This window comes from Gadus macrocephalus, chromosome 10, assembly GCF_031168955.1.
Source record: "Gadus macrocephalus chromosome 10, ASM3116895v1".
NCBI classification, from domain to species: Eukaryota; Metazoa; Chordata; class Actinopteri; order Gadiformes; family Gadidae; genus Gadus; species Gadus macrocephalus.
The window spans coordinates 21,509,946-21,527,445 of NC_082391.1; the positions used below are offsets into that span (position 1 = coordinate 21,509,946).

A 17,500-nucleotide genomic window follows, 5' to 3' on the forward strand; every position below is an offset into this window, starting at 1 on the left:
CCCCCTTCCTTCTCTCTCCCCCTCTCTTTATTGCTTCCATTCTCTACCTCCATCTCCTTTGCTTCCTCAATCTCTCCCTCTTTACGCGTCTCTCTTCCTCTGTACACCTCTCTTCCCTCTCTCTACCGTGCTCCCCCTGCCTCTCTTTTACTTCAGTCCTCTGGTAGAGGGACTGGATGAAGTGCTGATTGTAGTCATGAGGACTCTGCAGCTCTGCCAGGAAGCTCCTTCCTGTCTATTTATCTAGCTTTTATCAAATGTGTACGCACACCAACACACACTCGCACACGCGCACACAAACACACTCCGAGACAGGGCACCGTGAATAATTTCTCTCTTCTTATCTGATGGGAAATATGGACAGCACTTAAAAGCTCTGAAGTGTACCACAGCTATTAATCAAACACACACACACACACACACACACATATACACACACTGTAGTGGTCTACAGCGTGTGTGTATGTGTGTATATGCGTATATGCTCTCCTCTCTTCTCTTCTTTTTTCCCTGCCATTTATTTTATTTATTTTTTTACCTTGAATCTTCTCCATATGTATGTCCGCTTCACTACTCATCTCTTCTCTTCCAATCTCCCCTCTCCTCCACCCCTTCCCTCGCCCCCCTCTGTTTCTCTCCTCTTTTCTCTTATACTTGCCTCTCCCCCCCCCCTCTTCTCTCCATCATGGGTTCATTCTAATTGATGAGTCGGCCCTCCATTGATCGCTCTTGATTAAATGGAATCTGGGGCCATCTCGTTAGCTCGTTGCCCCGCCCCATCGCATGACATCACAGAGCCGGAGGGGGGTGCGGGGGTAACTGTCCTACAAACTGCATACAAGCAAAGTCAGCTGCCCAAGGCTCTGGTTGTGGGTTCTTTTAGCGTGTTATGGTTGATGTGTATTATCGTTCTCAAACAATTGGTGTGTTTTTCATCTTTTGAAGTCATACCGGCACCAGATACCAGGCAGGACAGCTCTGATTAAACTGTATTTAAATGTTTCATATTGAGATTGAGTCTCTCTCTCTCTCTCTCTCTCTCTCTCTCTCACACACACACACAAGCAAACCGTATTTTAAAACAATATTCTAATCATGTCTCGCTCCGTCTCCCTCCAGGTAAGTTCACCTGCATCGAGGCCCGCTTTCACCTGGAGCGTCAGATGGGCTACTACCTGATTCAGATGTACATCCCCTCGCTGCTTATCGTCATCCTGTCCTGGGTGTCCTTCTGGATCAACATGGATGCCGCTCCTGCCCGAGTGGGCCTGGGCATCACCACCGTGCTCACCATGACCACCCAGAGCTCGGGGTCCCGCGCCTCGCTGCCCAAGGTGGGTCACAACAACCCCTGTCTCTTTCTCTGTTCACCCCTCTCTCGATCTCTCTCTTGATCCGATCCGCACTCTGTCTTCATCTCTCTTGTTCTCTCCCTCTCTCCCTCCCTCTCCCTTTTCGTTTTTTCTCTACCTCCTGTTTTTGTCCTGGTCTCTCCCTCACCTCTAGTTTCTTCTTATCCGTCTCCTTTACTCTGTTTTCTCTCTCACTATCCGTCCTTTTCTATCCCTCTCACATCCTCACTCCCTCATTCTGTCTCCTTTTCTCTCCTTCCCGCTCCAACTCCTTTATTTATCTGTTTATCTTACATTCTCTCTACCTCTTTGTTTTCCACTCTCTCATTCTCTCTCCGTCACTCTCCTCCTTTCTTTCTTCTTCTCTTTACTCAACTATGTCCTCCTTACATCTGTACCCGGTGTGTGTCTCTCTCATGGTATCTCTCTCCTTCTCTTTTATTCTGTATAACTGAGGACACAGCCCCTGAATTGTTCTCTTAAACTTTCTCTGAAAACACTCAATGTTTAAAGGGCAAAAATAAATGAAACGTGTAATGTCATCATGGATCGTAAATTCACCATTAATCCATCTTGAACCTTTTGTGAACTTGTACTGCTTTTGAGGCTCTCCAAAATCCGTTTCGGGAGTATTTTTTCATCGCTATGACAGCTTGGGTTCCTGGGTGTTGCTTGTGTCATTGATACGTGACTGGGACTTGTACATACCGATATGTACAGACGATTTGCAAAGCGGTGTTACACATGATTTGTAGACTCTTGTAGAAACCTCCCGTACTGGGGATTGTAGAGGGACTGACACTGTTTGTAAAGGGGGTCTTCTTGTTTAGTTTGGAGCAGATAGATCTTTCTTCTGTAACGTTACTTTGTCATTTCACAGTTTGATCTAGGATACACACAGAACGAGTACTATATACAGAAAGAGAGAGAGAGAGAGAGAGAGAGAGAGAGAGAGAGAGAGAGAGAGAGAGAGACAGAGACAGAGACAGAGACAGAGACAGAGACAGAGACAGAGGTGTACGTATGGATCAAATGCTCTAACAGGAAATTAAAAACCTACATACAGTGTGGGTTTGTGTGAGAATGTAGAATGATGTCAGGGAAGCCTGTAATCTCTGCCTCACATGGAAGCACGCACACAGGGTGAACGCCTACACACACACACACACACACAAAATGCATGCTCAGACACACACAGACATGCACGTGCGCACACACACATATGCAAACACGGACACACACACAGAATACTGTGCTTGTTGACATTGGGTGCTTCATGTGTTCTGAAGATTGGACCAGTGAAGCATGATCTCAGCTGTCATAATAATGTTCACACACTGCTCCTGAGCCTAGGTACATTTACCCTCTCTCTCTCTCTCTCTCTTTCTCTCCCTCCCTCTCTCTATCTCTCTCTCTCTCTCTATCTCTCACACTCGTTCTCCTTTTTCTTCCTCTCTCTCTCCCTCTATCTATATCTCTCGATCGCACACAGATTTTCCAGCTCACAAACACATGGTTCCCTTCTTGTTGCATAGAGGAGAGGTTAGGAGGGGAGAGAATAGGTTAGGAGGGAGGGAATAGGTTAGGAGGGAGGGAATAGGTTAGGAGGGGAGAGAATAGGTTAGGAGGGAGGGAATAGGTTAGGAGGGAGGGAATAGGTTAGGAGGGAGGGAATAGGTTAGGAGGGAGGGAATAGGTTAGGAGGGAGGGAATAGGTTAGGAGGGAGGGAATAGGTTAGGAGGGGAGGGAATAGGTTAGGAGGGGAGGGAATAGGTTAGGAGGGAGGGAATAGGTTAGGGGGGGAGGGAATAGGTTAGGAGGGAGGGAATAGGTTAGGAGGGGAGGGAATAGGTTAGGAGAGGAGGGAATAGGTTAGGAGAGGAGGGAATAGGTTAGGAGAGGAGGGAATAGGTTAGGAGGGAGGGAATAGGTTAGGAGGGGAGAGAATAGGTTAGGGGGGAGGGAATAGGTTAGGAGGGGAGGGAATAGGTTAGGAGGGATGGAATAGGTTAGGAGGGATGGAATAGGTTAGGAGGGGAGGAGGAGAGGTTAGGGGGGGAGAGAATAGGTTTGGGGGGGAGAGAGTAGGTTAGGGGGGAGAGAATAGGTTAGGGGGGGAGGGAATAGGTTAGGAGGGGAGAGAATAGGTTAGCGGGGGGGAAGAGGAGAGGAGAGGTGAGGTGGTGGGGGGATGACCGGTTAGGATTGGAGAGGTGGATAAGAGCAGAGGGGGGAGGGGAGAGAAGAGGGGGGAGGGGAGAGGAGAGGGGGGAGGGGAGGGGAGAGGGGGGAGGGGAGGGGAGAGGAGGACGGGAAGGATGGTGGGGATGGGAGGGAAGGGAAAGGAGATGAAGGAAGCTTTCATGAGAAAACCCAAAGCTTTTAAAAAAATTGAATCATCAAATGTGAACTTGAACAAAATTCAATTAAGCCTCAAAATATCCAATCCTCCAAAAAATAAACCAGAATCAGATTACATTCCTCAAAATGATTCATATTGATTTTTTTTTATTTATTCAGTAAATTAAAGAACTTTCAGTGCACCGTCTACCATAGCCAATCACGAGCTCAGCCCGTGGAGTGTCTTGCTGGACAGAAGAGGACGAGATGATCTTGCCTTAGACCAGACCAGCACAGCAAAGTATCTCTGCTGGTATCTAGGCCACGGGCTGTCTTGTTAGGCATGGACAAGCCCAGATTACTGCCTCACTCTATCTCGTATTTATTATATTATATTATGCTTTACTCCTCCTCCTCCTCTGGCTGTGACCTTGTTCTCTCTGTGTTCCCTCTCTTATCTGCCCGCCCAAGAGGTTTGTCATGAATGTTAATGGACTATCATAAGAGTTTCCTTCTCTAGATCACACAGTGTTATTGTTCTAGGAGCTCTTGAACTAGCCTTTAACCTGGTCGGAAATCAAGCCACTAGTCATAAAACAGTACCGAAACAATAAAGCGTTCAATGAATGAATAAAATTCATTTTTATTCATTCTCTTTATTTGGTGGATGCTTTTTGCCAGAGTGTTTTACATAACAATGAGTGCATATATTCATGGCATGGAATCAAACTCCTAGACCTGGCCTTACTAGACAATACCACAGTCCATGTTTGGGACTATGTTAAGGAAAAACGAACGCTTTCCCACCAAAGTTACATTTGTGTGGAATTAGTCACATAAACAACCACAAACACTTAAAAAAAAAATATTCAAGCATCTTACAATTGGGAATCAGAATAATAAAACCAACCCATTTAAATTGGGATAGCTACAAAAACAAGAGTGCTGTCCGACCTTGTATCAAAAAACAACTGGAGAGTGGGCAGAGCAGACTTAGGAATGACAAATACAGGCCTGGTATTTTATTTTATTTGCCGTTTGCGGTAGAGTGAACGATGACACTAGGGGCCCTATTTTAACGGTCTGAAACGCAAGTGAGAAGCACCAAACGCAAGTAGCTTTGTGGGCGGTTCTATGGCGATGTTGCTATTATACCAGCGGATAAATGTCTCTTGCGCCTGACGTAAATCTAAAAAGGGTTGCCCTGAAGTAGCCTTATTACCCGTAGGTGTGGTTTGGGCTTAACGTGCAATAAACCAATGAGAGTGCCAGCTCCCATCCCCTTTAAGAGCCATGAGCACATTTGAATCTGACGAGTTGATATTTTGACAACGCGTTTGCAGTCTCCGATGAGACAGATGCATGTCCACATGAATTTTAAACTTCAAATGGCTCAGTTTACGGCCAAATAATATGGCCTAATTCACACATGGAATAGCATTTTCTTCCACAACTTCAGAAATACTGATTCCTCAAATAAATTTCGGCAAAGGAAACTTAACACACATGATATGCGATAACTGTGGTTCTATTTAATGATGTACGCAATACATTAACAAACATCGTTTCTTTCCAGCATTGTATGCATTATCGTTATCGACTTGTGTGCCTAATATGCATGTGTCCCCCCGTTAATATGCGTTACATGTTTAGTGTGCGTGTGTTTAAACAGATTGATGCACACACGTGCGCCCGCATTCATTCATTATTTTACACATACACACACGCGCGCCCGCATTCATTCATTCTTTTAAACACTCACTCGCGGTAAAACAATGTTTTCTCACAATCAAACACTCATCAATCCTAAAAGTTATGGGCTTGTACACGATGTTCGTGTTAAGAAAATATGTGTTTGCTGTACGGTGTTTGCAGATACATTGACGTAAAAGTACAACTTATTACCGCTGTATCAGCTGTTCTTTCCCAAACAATTTACCAAGAATGTGTGGCTAGGTAGATGAGAGAAGCAAAGTGTATGCGCGAGGTGCACAAGCAACATTATGCATGCGCCCTTAAAATAGCGTCTGAACAACGCTCCACTGACTTTAAACCAGGTATTTCCTGGTTTGTGGCGGAATTGTTTTCTAAAACTGCAAAATAGCACCAGGGAACGTTTGCACCAGAACACGCCTCCTCCTTTCGCGGAACCGCCCCTTGGAGCGCAAGATCATTCCCTAATCTACCGACGCGTGGCGGTGGAGGGAAAAGAACGCTCCACGCCAGCTGCAAACTAGCAACGACACATGCGTCGGTGTAGAAAGTCAATTGCACTGGATGCAAGATAGGGCCCTAGATATCAAAGTGCTTTCTAAATACCACAACCATTTCTAAGGTACCATAACAAAGGTAAAGCTCACCGAAGTGCATTGTAGACCACTGGTGCTCACATCACAAAGAGTGAAGGCCAAGGGCGCAAATTAGCTCATGAGTTGAGGGCAGCAGGTGAGGCACAACTATTCTGGAGATCCATGCTGTTCTCAGAGAGGGAGAGAGAGCGAGAGAGAGAGAGCGCGAGAGAGAGAGCGCGCGAGAGCGCGAGAGAGAGAGGGACCACCTGGGACCACCGCGGGGCCGAGTGTGTGGTATTTACAGGGAGATCAGGCAGTGCTCTTTAATTGGATTTGGGACGGTTTATTGTGGCGCCCCCTTCTGCGTGAGGAGAGATAGAAGGACCCGAGGATCCCTCTTCTGGCGTAGCGACATAATTACACGCTGTGATGAGGAGCGCTCTAATGATGGGACACACGGCGAGAGCACTCGCCATCAGACGATGATCCGACTGGACTTTATTCATTTATTAACTTCACTTTCAGCCTCTCCTCCGCACCGATCCCGCCACCCCCGTCTCACTTCCTCCATGGCGCATTCTCATGGTGCGTTTTAGTATTCTCTGCGAACCGACTCGGATCTCGGATCTGACGCCACGCCCACACTTCAAGCGTTGCATTAAGTTTCGCTCGGTCGTTGGAGGAAAACATGGACGCCACCCGGAAAGCCGTTGTCGCGGTAGCATTGGCAGAGGACCAGGCGCTCCAAAATAAGTAGGCTATAGGCCATAGGCAGAGATACGGACGCAGTAAGGTATTGCCGTAATACGAGTGATTGAAATTGCCATTTAAACCACCAAAGCGGTCCAAGCACAATGAAAACAGTTCATACTTCAAGTCACACCGGGCGCAGCCATCTTGAATCCTGTCTCGGAACTTTGCTCGGCCACCACTGAGTTCAACCGAGATGGCGAGTTCGCCGTCCGAGGAAAAGGGGCGTGTTTGTGCGTGTCGCTAGGCAACGTCCTCGGGCCTCCGAGACGGATGGATAATAAAACGCAGCATCAGCCTCCGAAGTAGGTGTTGACTTACGGCCATTCCTACCTGAAGAGGGTATCTTGTTTAGAGCTTTGTGCCCCTCTCACGCTCCTATACTTCATTAGCTTCCGGAAACACTGTCGGCGATATTATCGGCTATTCATCATGCATAGAAGCTATCATAGTTTGGGGGGAATTAAGCACATTTTCGCGAAAATTCATCTTAAAGCGCCAAATTTGGCACAGATTTAGCACAGGGGGCCGGAGCCAGTGACCCTTGGGTCCAAGATGGCGGCCAAATCCAATATGGCCGCAGCCTGAAAAGGGTTCCGGACATAACTTTTGAACCACATGAGTAACAAATACAAACTTTACATCTTTTTCAGCTTAATTGGTCATGCGAAACACATAGGAATGTTAATATTTATGACCTGATGCATCTGGACCCCTTATGCCTCCAATTCCAATATGGCCGCTGTCCAAAAAAGCAGTTTTGGCTGTAGTATGGAGCCTTACACCCCATTGTTCGCGCAAATCATCTACATGCACCAAATTTGGCACAGATGTAGCTGAGGGCATACTGAAATGATTTAGCCAGGGCGCCTGAGCCAATGGTCCCTGAGACCAAGATGGCTGCCAAATCCAAATACGGCCGCCTCCTGAAAGGGATTCGTCCATAGCTTTTAAACCAGATGAGATACAATACAAACTTGATGTCTATTTTCACCTTTTTTGACCATAGGAACCCATTGGAATACTTACATTTATGATTGGGTATATCAGGACCCCCAAATTCAATTGGCTTCAAATGTTCAACCAAATGCGCTACAAATGAGGATGTGGTGTCTATTTTATGTTTATAAACCACAGGAAGTCCATGGGCACATTTATATTTATGCTTGTGTAAGTCTGTTGCCAGTATTCATTCAAGACTGTGGTTGAAAATCCTTTTTTACCACAACTTTTAAGGTTATTCTCAATGTTGATTAATTTCCTTACAAAAGTGAAATGTTTTCAGTGTACCACAGGTGAATGTATCCAAAGTGTAATCATGTATGAAAGAATAAGACAACTATTATTGCAAGGCAATATTTATATTATGTCAAATTGTTTCAAGAATAATATAGTACATTTGTCCGAAACTCTTAAAGGTTTGCTTAGCATAACAAAACAACAGCAATTACATAAAAAACAACAGTGAATTCTCATAGTCGCTCACATGAATTAACATTATCACTCACAATCACCGGATCACTCATCGTCTCTACCATCATTGTTTGTACAAGCACCCTCACATGCACACATGGAAGTGCAACGAACTCCGGCTTTACAGCACTTGCAGTGCCCTCTACATGCTTTCTTGCAGCCACAGTGTAGGAGAATGGTGCAGGCTTTACTGGCGTCTCCGAGATTAGTCCAGTAATGCCCTGTTTACACCTACCCGATAGTGGGCCCCGATGGTGCCCGATGGCTAAATCAGCAGCTATCGTTATAACATCGGCAAATAGCGTGGTTGCATCGGGAAACACCGTTACTCTTCCCGGGAACATCGTTAGACAACGGGAAGAAATGCTCAATGATCGGGCAACAACGGGCAACATCGGCAAAGAACGAACATGTTTGTTAATTTTGGGTCTATCGGGGTAGAATCGGTTACCAGGTGTTGCTATGGGCTAATCGGCTATAATCGGGAATAGAACGGGAGTACAACGTAAGACATCGCAAATCGTTCGGGAATTTTCCTGGGCACATCGGCTATATTCGTTAATCTTCCGCGCTTTATCGTGTTTTATCGTCTTTATATCGGCAACCTCAACACACGAAAGACCCTCGAGAACCCTAGACAAATAACGATTGTAAGTGACCAGATTGTGTTAAGGAAGACCCTCAATCTGCCACTTGGGTATAAATAGGGGGTGATGGATGGATGTCCTACTTTTATAATTACAGGGTACTTCGCCCATTTAGAACCGGCGTTCTATTATTATAAAATCGCTATTGTAATATAAATAAATATATAAATAAATATCAGTCTAAACCAGTCTCCCCTTTGCCTTCTCCCGAAATGACGCCAAATGACGCCAAACGCGTCATTTGACGTGTTTGGCGTCATTCGAAATGACGTCAAATGACGCCAATCGCACTTCGGGTGTCTTCCCTGGCATACATCGTTATGTTATCGTTATAACATCGGGTATGTGTAAATGCTACCCCGATAAATTGACCCGATCATACATTTTTAGCCCGATGTCACCCGAATCACCCCGACTTCCACATCGGTGGTCCATCGGCCATTAGCGGCCATTAGCGGGATGGTGTAAACGGGGCATAAGGTTCTTCGGTTTTTCCACTTTGTGTTCACAATGGTTTTGTGTTTAACCCTTGACAGCGAAAGTGGGCTATGTTGCAAAAAGTCTGTTATTTGTCAATTTTTTACCATGTGTTCACTTGCCAGCAATTTCCCATGATTACACATAATTACAGTCTAAGATTGTTGGAGGATCCCTACAGCTGTGATGCCTGAGTCAAGTCACCAGCCGGAAAAACCTGCCTAGGAAAGTTTGCCTGTTCCGTGCTGCAGGAAGATTCAGCCCGATTCCCTCCCTCCCCACTCCCCCCGCTGGCCCGTGGTCACACTGCTCCCAAAGGCCGTGGCCTGGGCACGATTGCTCCTTCATACATACGTCATCACGTCGTAATACGATAAATATGTCATCACCAAGCGTGGTGTCCAGCTGCGACTGAATGCTGTCGTCGGCCCAAATTTCAAGTAAACACTCGACTTCACTACCGCACCAACTTAAACCCACTCGTGAACCGCTTGCTGCCATTGTTTAAAATGATTGTTGTGGGGAAGAAGGGCATGGACCTATGAAGAAAGAAGGGTCGCGCAAGGACTACGTCATCCAGCTCACGTTGCGTATCCGTGCGTGTCACCTCATTAGCATCTGTACTTTGGCCACGGCACACGGCCACTCACACTAGGGCCGCGGCCCTAGTGTGAGTGGCCAAGGGGCCGTGGCCAAGGGGCCGTGGCCAAGGGGCCGTGGCCAAGGGGCTGTTCCAGCACGGAACAGCTCCTTGGCCACGGCACGCTTGGGAGAGGTGTGCCGTGGCCAAAGTACAGATGCTAATGAGATGACACGCGCACACGCGCGTGCGGATACGCAACGTGAGCTGGATGACGTAGTCCTTGCAGCTGTCTTTCTTTATAGGTCCATGCCCTTCTTCCCCACAACTATCATCAGTGTGCCGTGGCCAAGGGGCTGTTCCGTGCTGGAATACGGATGGCGTGGTCACACTAGCCAAACGTTCTAGACTTTAGTATGCAAATGAGCTCGGGCACGGGGCCGCGGCCCTAGTGTGAGTGGCCCTATGTAAAGTTTTCCAAGTCAATCTTACAGCATCTCATTTATCGACCCCTGTTAGCACTGCTGCTTGATGTAGCAACGAGGGTCCCAATATTTGGGGACTCTCAATCACTCTCGCAGCAAAAGGCATACAACACTGCCCTTATTATGTAGAAATAGTCATACTGCACATCATTTTTACACACACCAAACACAACTCAAACACCAAGCATATTAATGATCAAATATCAAAATCTGAATAGCGTCAGAAAGTCAACCCACTCTCCACATTTCCATTGCTACCGCACCGATACTTCATTGTACACAAACAAATATCATCTCAAATGAAAGCTACGACCATGACGAGTTCGACAGTACCACTGTCAAGGCCCTATACTAAAAACTCAGTGAAGCAGCAGCCAAAGAATCCAAAGGTATACAACCACTTATTTACAGCGACTAACATAAATTCTGTCTTACCTTTGCGATCTTTTGATGAGAAGTTGTACTTGAGAGCAAAGAACTCCGGTTTTAGTACGTCCAACATGTCTGCGTTTGTTTACAACCAGTTTTAATGTGAACCTCACTTATTTTTAGTGGAAGATTGGCTTCCTTTCATGAAGCATGCATCGAAGTTGGTTTCGCGCTAGTTGTATTTGCTTCCTTACTGTTAGCCAATCATGTGTCTGGCACACATTTCGATACTGCCCCTAACATATATTGGCTCTTACGGTTAAAACGAGGTGTCAATCGTCTAAATCGACCAAACCCCGGCCGAGTTATTAGCCTGCGTAACAAGATCAGGAGAGCTACATCAGGAGAGCTACATCCGGTAGTGGCCTCTTTACGCACGCATTCTGACGAGTACTGAGAAAAATTAAAAATCAAAAGAAAATCTAAAACTGTTGAAAATGTATGTGATGATCACAGATAGTGACATAAAAGTGAAATATATAGTTCAGTACATCATAAACTTCAAATGGCACAGATGGTGCCAAAATGTGCCAAAATGACAATTTTGGAGAGTCCGGCTAAATAGTCTTTACTAAAACCTCTGTTATTTTGTTCTGCTTAACTTTATGGTGATCAAACTTTGCAGAGATAATGGTCACACATTGTGTTATGATTTAGCTTCATCAGCATCATTTCAAAGAGATATTCATAGATTTTTTTGGGGCGGAAATGAAATCTGTCATTTATGCTTGTGTGCCAACTTAATTTACTCTGAGCCAGTGACATAAATACTGAAACATACACATCTGAACACATTTCACAAGTGTTCCCTTTATAATGACACCACAATTATTCAAATAGACCTTTTAGTTGCAGAGATTTTCTCTATTCATTTTGGGTGGGTCATTTTCGAGCAGAAACCTAAAAAATAGGCTGGAGCTTAAGAAGTTAATGGCAAGTGCTGCTGCTAAATAGAAAGCCCTTGAAGAGGACTCTCTGAGCCTGTATGGCCACTCCAAGCTCATTACAATAAACGCTTCTCTTACACCCACCAACTCAACGGTGAGGGTGCGAGCCGCCATGCACAGCCACGACCAGCTGACCGTCACGATCGAGCCCTTAAGTGTCCACCTCAGTGACAGCAACCGCAGTCATTTGCCCGGAGGGAAGAGAACTGGGACTCTATCCAGCGCTTGTCAGTGTGCTGTTTCAGCGTTACTCATTTCCTTTTCCCTACTCATAATTCCATCACCCAGCCTGAGATTGACCCATGTTGGACACCATCCCTCCAATCTAGTCGGTTTGGTTAATCATGCCTCCTCTGACTCAATCACGCTGCTGCTCTGATCTCAAGACCAACTACTACAAACCTCCTGTATCCCAGCGCACATCGCAGTGCCAAACACACCCCACACAGCAGGGTGGAATCACTTTTATGTAGCCACATGAATCAAATATTGCTTATCACCAAAGGGTGGGCAGAAAGATGTTGGTGCTATGTTCTGTGTGCACATGCATTTGATCCAGACCTGCCTGGGACACCTGTGATCTCAGTCTGCAGGTGTGGTCATGATAGCATCCTGTTGTCTCGATATGTTGACAGGTGTGGCTGTTTGAACACCTACTGTCAACAGGTGTGACTAATAAAACAGCTGATTTCTCATAATGACCTCAAGTGTGGTCATTATCAAACCTTTTGTCTTCAGGAGTGGTCCTTACAACACCCGTGGTCTCATTTTGTCTCCAGGTGTCGTACGTCAAAGCCATTGACATCTGGATGGCAGTGTGCTTGCTGTTCGTCTTCTCGGCGCTACTGGAATACGCTGCGGTGAACTTCATCGCCCGGCAACACAAGGAGCTGCTCCGCTTCAGGAGACGACGACGACACATGAAGGTACGCCCCCCATGGAAGGAGTTTGCATGATGAGCTTAATGGCTTTTTTCTTTATGGACATGCATTGGTTGGTCGCTGGAAATAATTCCTGACTTTTTTATTTTTTTGGGAAAAGCTTGTTTCAAGTTGATTATTTACCAGGTCTGTGAAATATTAAAGCCATGTTTTAGTATTTTAAACAGCTATATAAGGTATATCTTTCGAGCAGCAGTTATCAGAAGTCTTTCTTCTGATCGAGGGAATCCCAGGGAGGATTTTCCAGGTTTCTCACAGATCCATCGGAGGAGAAATAGGAGGAGTTTGAATTAAATGGTTTCCTCTGGGTCTTAGGAGTGCGAGGATCAGACCAAGACCCTTATCAAAGGAGCTCAGTGCAGTCTTCCAACGCTCTAAACTAAGCTGTGTGTGTTCACGTACACGTGCGCATGCACGTGTGTGCGTGTGTGTGTGTGTGTGTGTGTGATTGTGTGTGTGTGTGTGTGTGTGTGTGTGTGTGTGTGTGTGTGTGTGTGTGTGTGTGTGTGTGTGTGTGTGTGTGTGTGTCAAACGAGCTGTACCATGCTCCCCACCCAGCAGCCTTCAGGGTCCAGCGGTGGTTTACCGCAGCGATCTGCCGCAAGACTTTAATATAAAAAAAAAAAAACACTACATTGAGTCGCTGTGAGAATTCCCCCCGGTGGCGAAACAGCCTGCTGTCTGTAACAACATGAAACATCCCATCAGTTCAGGGTAAGGGGTGGGGAAGGTGGTCCAAGGCTTCCCTGTTAACCGGCCCGGTTTGCACAGTGTCCTCTCTTCTCCCCTGGGCTGCCTTTGAAACATTTAGCGGCGTTGTAATTCTACCCCAGTGCAGCCCAGCGCAGGGAGTCACAGCACATGAATGTTTGATCGGAAGACTATTGAGCGTGATTAGAGAGCGGGCGCTCCAGAGCCCGCAGTCAGAATTTCGTCGTTATGCTTTTACGTTGTCGGGGAGTGGTTGAAACGGAAGAACAAAACTCCCGACGACTTTTGTTTATGAAAATACATGATTAACACGGAAGGGGACAATTTTCTCTGTGTGTGTGTGTGTGTGTGTGTGTGTGTGTGTGTGTGTGTGTGTGTGTGTGTGTGTGTGTGTGTGTGTGTGTGTGTGTGTGTGTGTGTGTGTGTGTGTGTGTGTGTGTGTGTGTGTGTGGTTGTGTATGTGTGCGTTTCTGTGTAAATATGCTAGTGTTTGCCCGCATGCTAATATGGATGTTTATATCCGCATATCAGTTTGAACGCAATTTATTGTGAAACACCAGAACCTGTGTCACTTCTCGGTCTCCCAACAGAAACTGATTTCACTTTGGGAGCAGAAACAATGCAGCTTCCTTTCTGTTGCTTCTTCCTCTTGTAGATTGTTGTAGCCACTGTTTTCCAACTGGCCATTGTGTTTTTGCAGATCAATCAATCAATTTAATCAATCCATTCTGAATCAATTAGTTGAATCTGTCCAGTGAACATATCAACTACATGCTGTGGTATTCGATACCCAGTAAAAGTGTCAGCATTGCAGCCAATAACATAGCCAATAAACACCCCCCCACACACACACACACACACACACACACACACACACACACACACACACACACACACACACACACACACACACACACACACACACACACACACACACACATACACATACACATACACATACACAGACGCACACACACATATGAAGGGACATTCAAGCACATGCATTCCCAAACCCATGCTTCTTAGGTTACTAAGTCTGCACCGATGTTTTTGTGTTGTATAATAATGTGTTAATATGTGCACGTGTCAGTGTCCTTGTGCATTGTTAGGAACATTATAATTTACTGTTTATTCATTTATGTAACATTCAGTGTGTGTGTGTGTGTGTGTGTGTGTGTGTGTGTGTGTGTGTGTGTGTGTGTGTGTGTGTGTGTGTGTGTGTGTGTGTGTGTGTGTGTGTGTCGTAGAGAGGTCCCTGTGAAAGATGGTTTGAGAGATGCAGGATAGAGAGAGATGGAAGAGGTAGAGAGGGTGGAGAGGAGGGATATAGGTACAATAATGGGATCGAGAGAGAGAGAGGAACTGTGCAAAAGGGAGAGGAGGGAGAGAGAGAATTGGAGGAGCAAGAGGGGCAAGAGCTGGAAGAGGGAGAGAGGGAGAGAGAGAGAGAGAGAGAGAGAGGGAGAGAGGGAGAGAGAGAGAGGGAGAGGGGGAGAGGGGGAGAGGGGGAGAGGGAGGGAGAGAGAGAGAGAGAGAGAGAGAGAGAGAGAGAGAGAGAGAGAGAGAGAGAGAGAGAGAGAGAGAGAGAGAGAGAGAGAGAGAGAGAGAGAGAGAGAGAGAGAGAGAGAGAGAGAGAGAGAGAGAGAGAGAGAGAGAGAGAGAGAGAGAGAGAGAGAGAGAGAGAGAGAGAGAGAGAGAGAGAGAGAGAGAGAGAGAGAGAGAGAGAGCATAAGTCCTCCGGCATCACATTCTTTAATTAACCTGCGTGGCCGGTTGCTGTAATGTGAGTCTAATGTGATCCATGACTCGAGCAAAGGCCTCCATTAGAGATCAGAGAGGGCCATCAGTCAGCGCCTGCATGGACCACGGCAAACTGTCACGTCCAGTACACACACAATACAGCAGCAGCCAGCCAATCAACAGCCCCCCCTCTCTCCCTTGCTCTCTCTTTGGCTCACATCTTTGCTCCCTCTTTGCAACTCTGTTTGTGTCCGTCTCTTTCTAGCACTGTAATTTTCCATTAAATTTAAAGTCACTTTGTTTGCATGGAAAATAACGCTGCCATTGCCCAAGCAGTTAAATTAAACAACAAAAGAAGATAATGCTGTAATAACTTATTACATATCTCTGATACATCTTGATCTCTTTAGATTGATCTCTCTCCTTATCTCTCCAACTCAAACAGAGGGAGGATTAAAGCTACGGAAGACAATACAATTTTTAAGCATGATTTGTCATATTTGTTTAAAATCTCTATCACCACATCAAATACAAAACAAAATCCAGTATCTGTGGCAGTTGCCGGCCAGCTATAAACCAGTAAATGGCCTACCTGTCTGTCTACCAATCTACCCGACTACACGCACGCATGACCAAATGTTCCACGAGGCTAGGCAGTCATATTGCTAAAGCTAGCATGCTAGTCATTTATTTTGAGAGAGTTGGTTTGGAGCGAGACCTGAAGGGTAGGGTGGGATTTGTTGAATTGGATACTTTAAAAAAACGACCCCACAGTCTGGTTCCTCCAAATTGCCAACCCTAGCTTTAAGCTGGTCTGCATTTCTTTATGATGTTGAAGAAAGCTCTTGAGAGACAGTAAAACTCTCAAATATACCTACTAATGTTCAAATATTCCTTATCATACAGTATATATGTCTATCCATGTTCTGCAGCCGCTTTAGACTAATCTTACTTTACATCAGATTGTACCCTGAAAAAACCCTCTTCAATCTAATATAAAGTGTATTCAAACATGCAGAATATAAATACAAGGAAATGGTATGTTTTTCTCATGATGTGGCTGAGTGGCCACTACCAAAAGAGTCTCCACTGTGATTGGGTAATACATGCAGATAGTTTACTCCAGTGAGACCAACTGGGCTTACAAGCGTACAAAAAGTACCAAACAATGTAATGTTTGTAATTACTGAAGATCCAATTTTTAACCGTAGTTCTAGTCACCAAAAAAACACTGCAGAGGCTTAGTTTAATGGGAATCTTTATATTTGACCAATCCAGTGACTGCAAATCTAAAGCCATGTGTGTACTCGAGAATTCAACCTCCAGTCCCCAATGCTGGAATTGATTGTTTGTTAGGTATCGATCAGTTCGTGAGGTCCTTTTGTGTGGGACGTGGATCAGTTTGAGGTATCTAAATCCTTTGCATGCTTTTGTTTCGAACGATCGTCAAGGTTTCTGTTTGTTCAGTGTGGATTAGGTCTGGATTGGTTTACTAGGACCGGGTCTGTCTGATGGGTCTGTTTGATAGGGTGTTGATCTGCTCGCGGGGTCGGTATCTGAATGTTAGGTCTGTGTTTACAAGCCAGGTGTGAATCTATTGGTCGGGTCTGTATTTGTAAGGGTCTCTGTATTGGTGATGCCTGGAAGGGTTTGGTAGGTTGCTATTGGTGGGGTCTCCATCTGTTCTGAAGCTCTTTGTTTGTGGGGTCCGTCGGGAGGGGGGTACGAGCCAGGCCCCAGCTCTTTGGGCAGGGTGGGGTCTTTTGTACTGCAGGCAGCTGCCGCGGCCGGCTTGGCGGTTGTGCTGATTTCTGCGGATTCAGTCCAATGCTTTATTGATTCATTAGTGGCGCTGATCGTCCAGAGAAAGAGAAGGATGGACAGAGAAACAGCAATAAAGGGACAGAGAGACAGAATCTAAGAGGTGAGAGAGAGACAGAGAGAAAGAGAGAGAGAGTAACATTCTCCTGCAGTGTTGAGTTCAGATACCTGTCTAATTGAAAAGAGGGAGAGTGAGAGAGAGGGAGGGAGAAAGAGAGACAGAGAGAGAAGGGGGACCTTTATTGGGCAGGCATTCCCAACGGTATGCTCAGGGGGATGTGGTGTACGACCACCCCCTGCTGGTGGATCACGGCACTACAGCAAGGTTAGATCAATAGCGCCACTCATCTTTAGCATAATGGGTTCTACTATTGAATAAGACAGAGAGAGAGAGGGGGGGGGGGGGGGGGGGCTGGAGAGAGAAATCTTGCCAGATAAGAATGCACACATACACATAGCAAATACTCACACATTCCTACACACACACACACACACACACACACACATACATATAC

At 45.9% G+C, this 17,500-nt stretch overlaps 1 protein-coding gene across 1 annotated transcript in view; it reads left to right on the forward strand.

The window, feature by feature from the left end:
- glra1 (glycine receptor, alpha 1) overlaps positions 1–17,500 on the forward strand; it is a 36,126-nt gene that overhangs the window by 11,527 nt on the left and 7,099 nt on the right. Inside the window, exons 2-3 of the mRNA XM_060062955.1 lie at positions 1,120–1,334; positions 12,552–12,698. Coding sequence (XP_059918938.1) covers positions 1,120–1,334; positions 12,552–12,698 — 362 coding nt within the window. The remainder of the gene's footprint in view (positions 1–1,119; positions 1,335–12,551; positions 12,699–17,500) is intronic.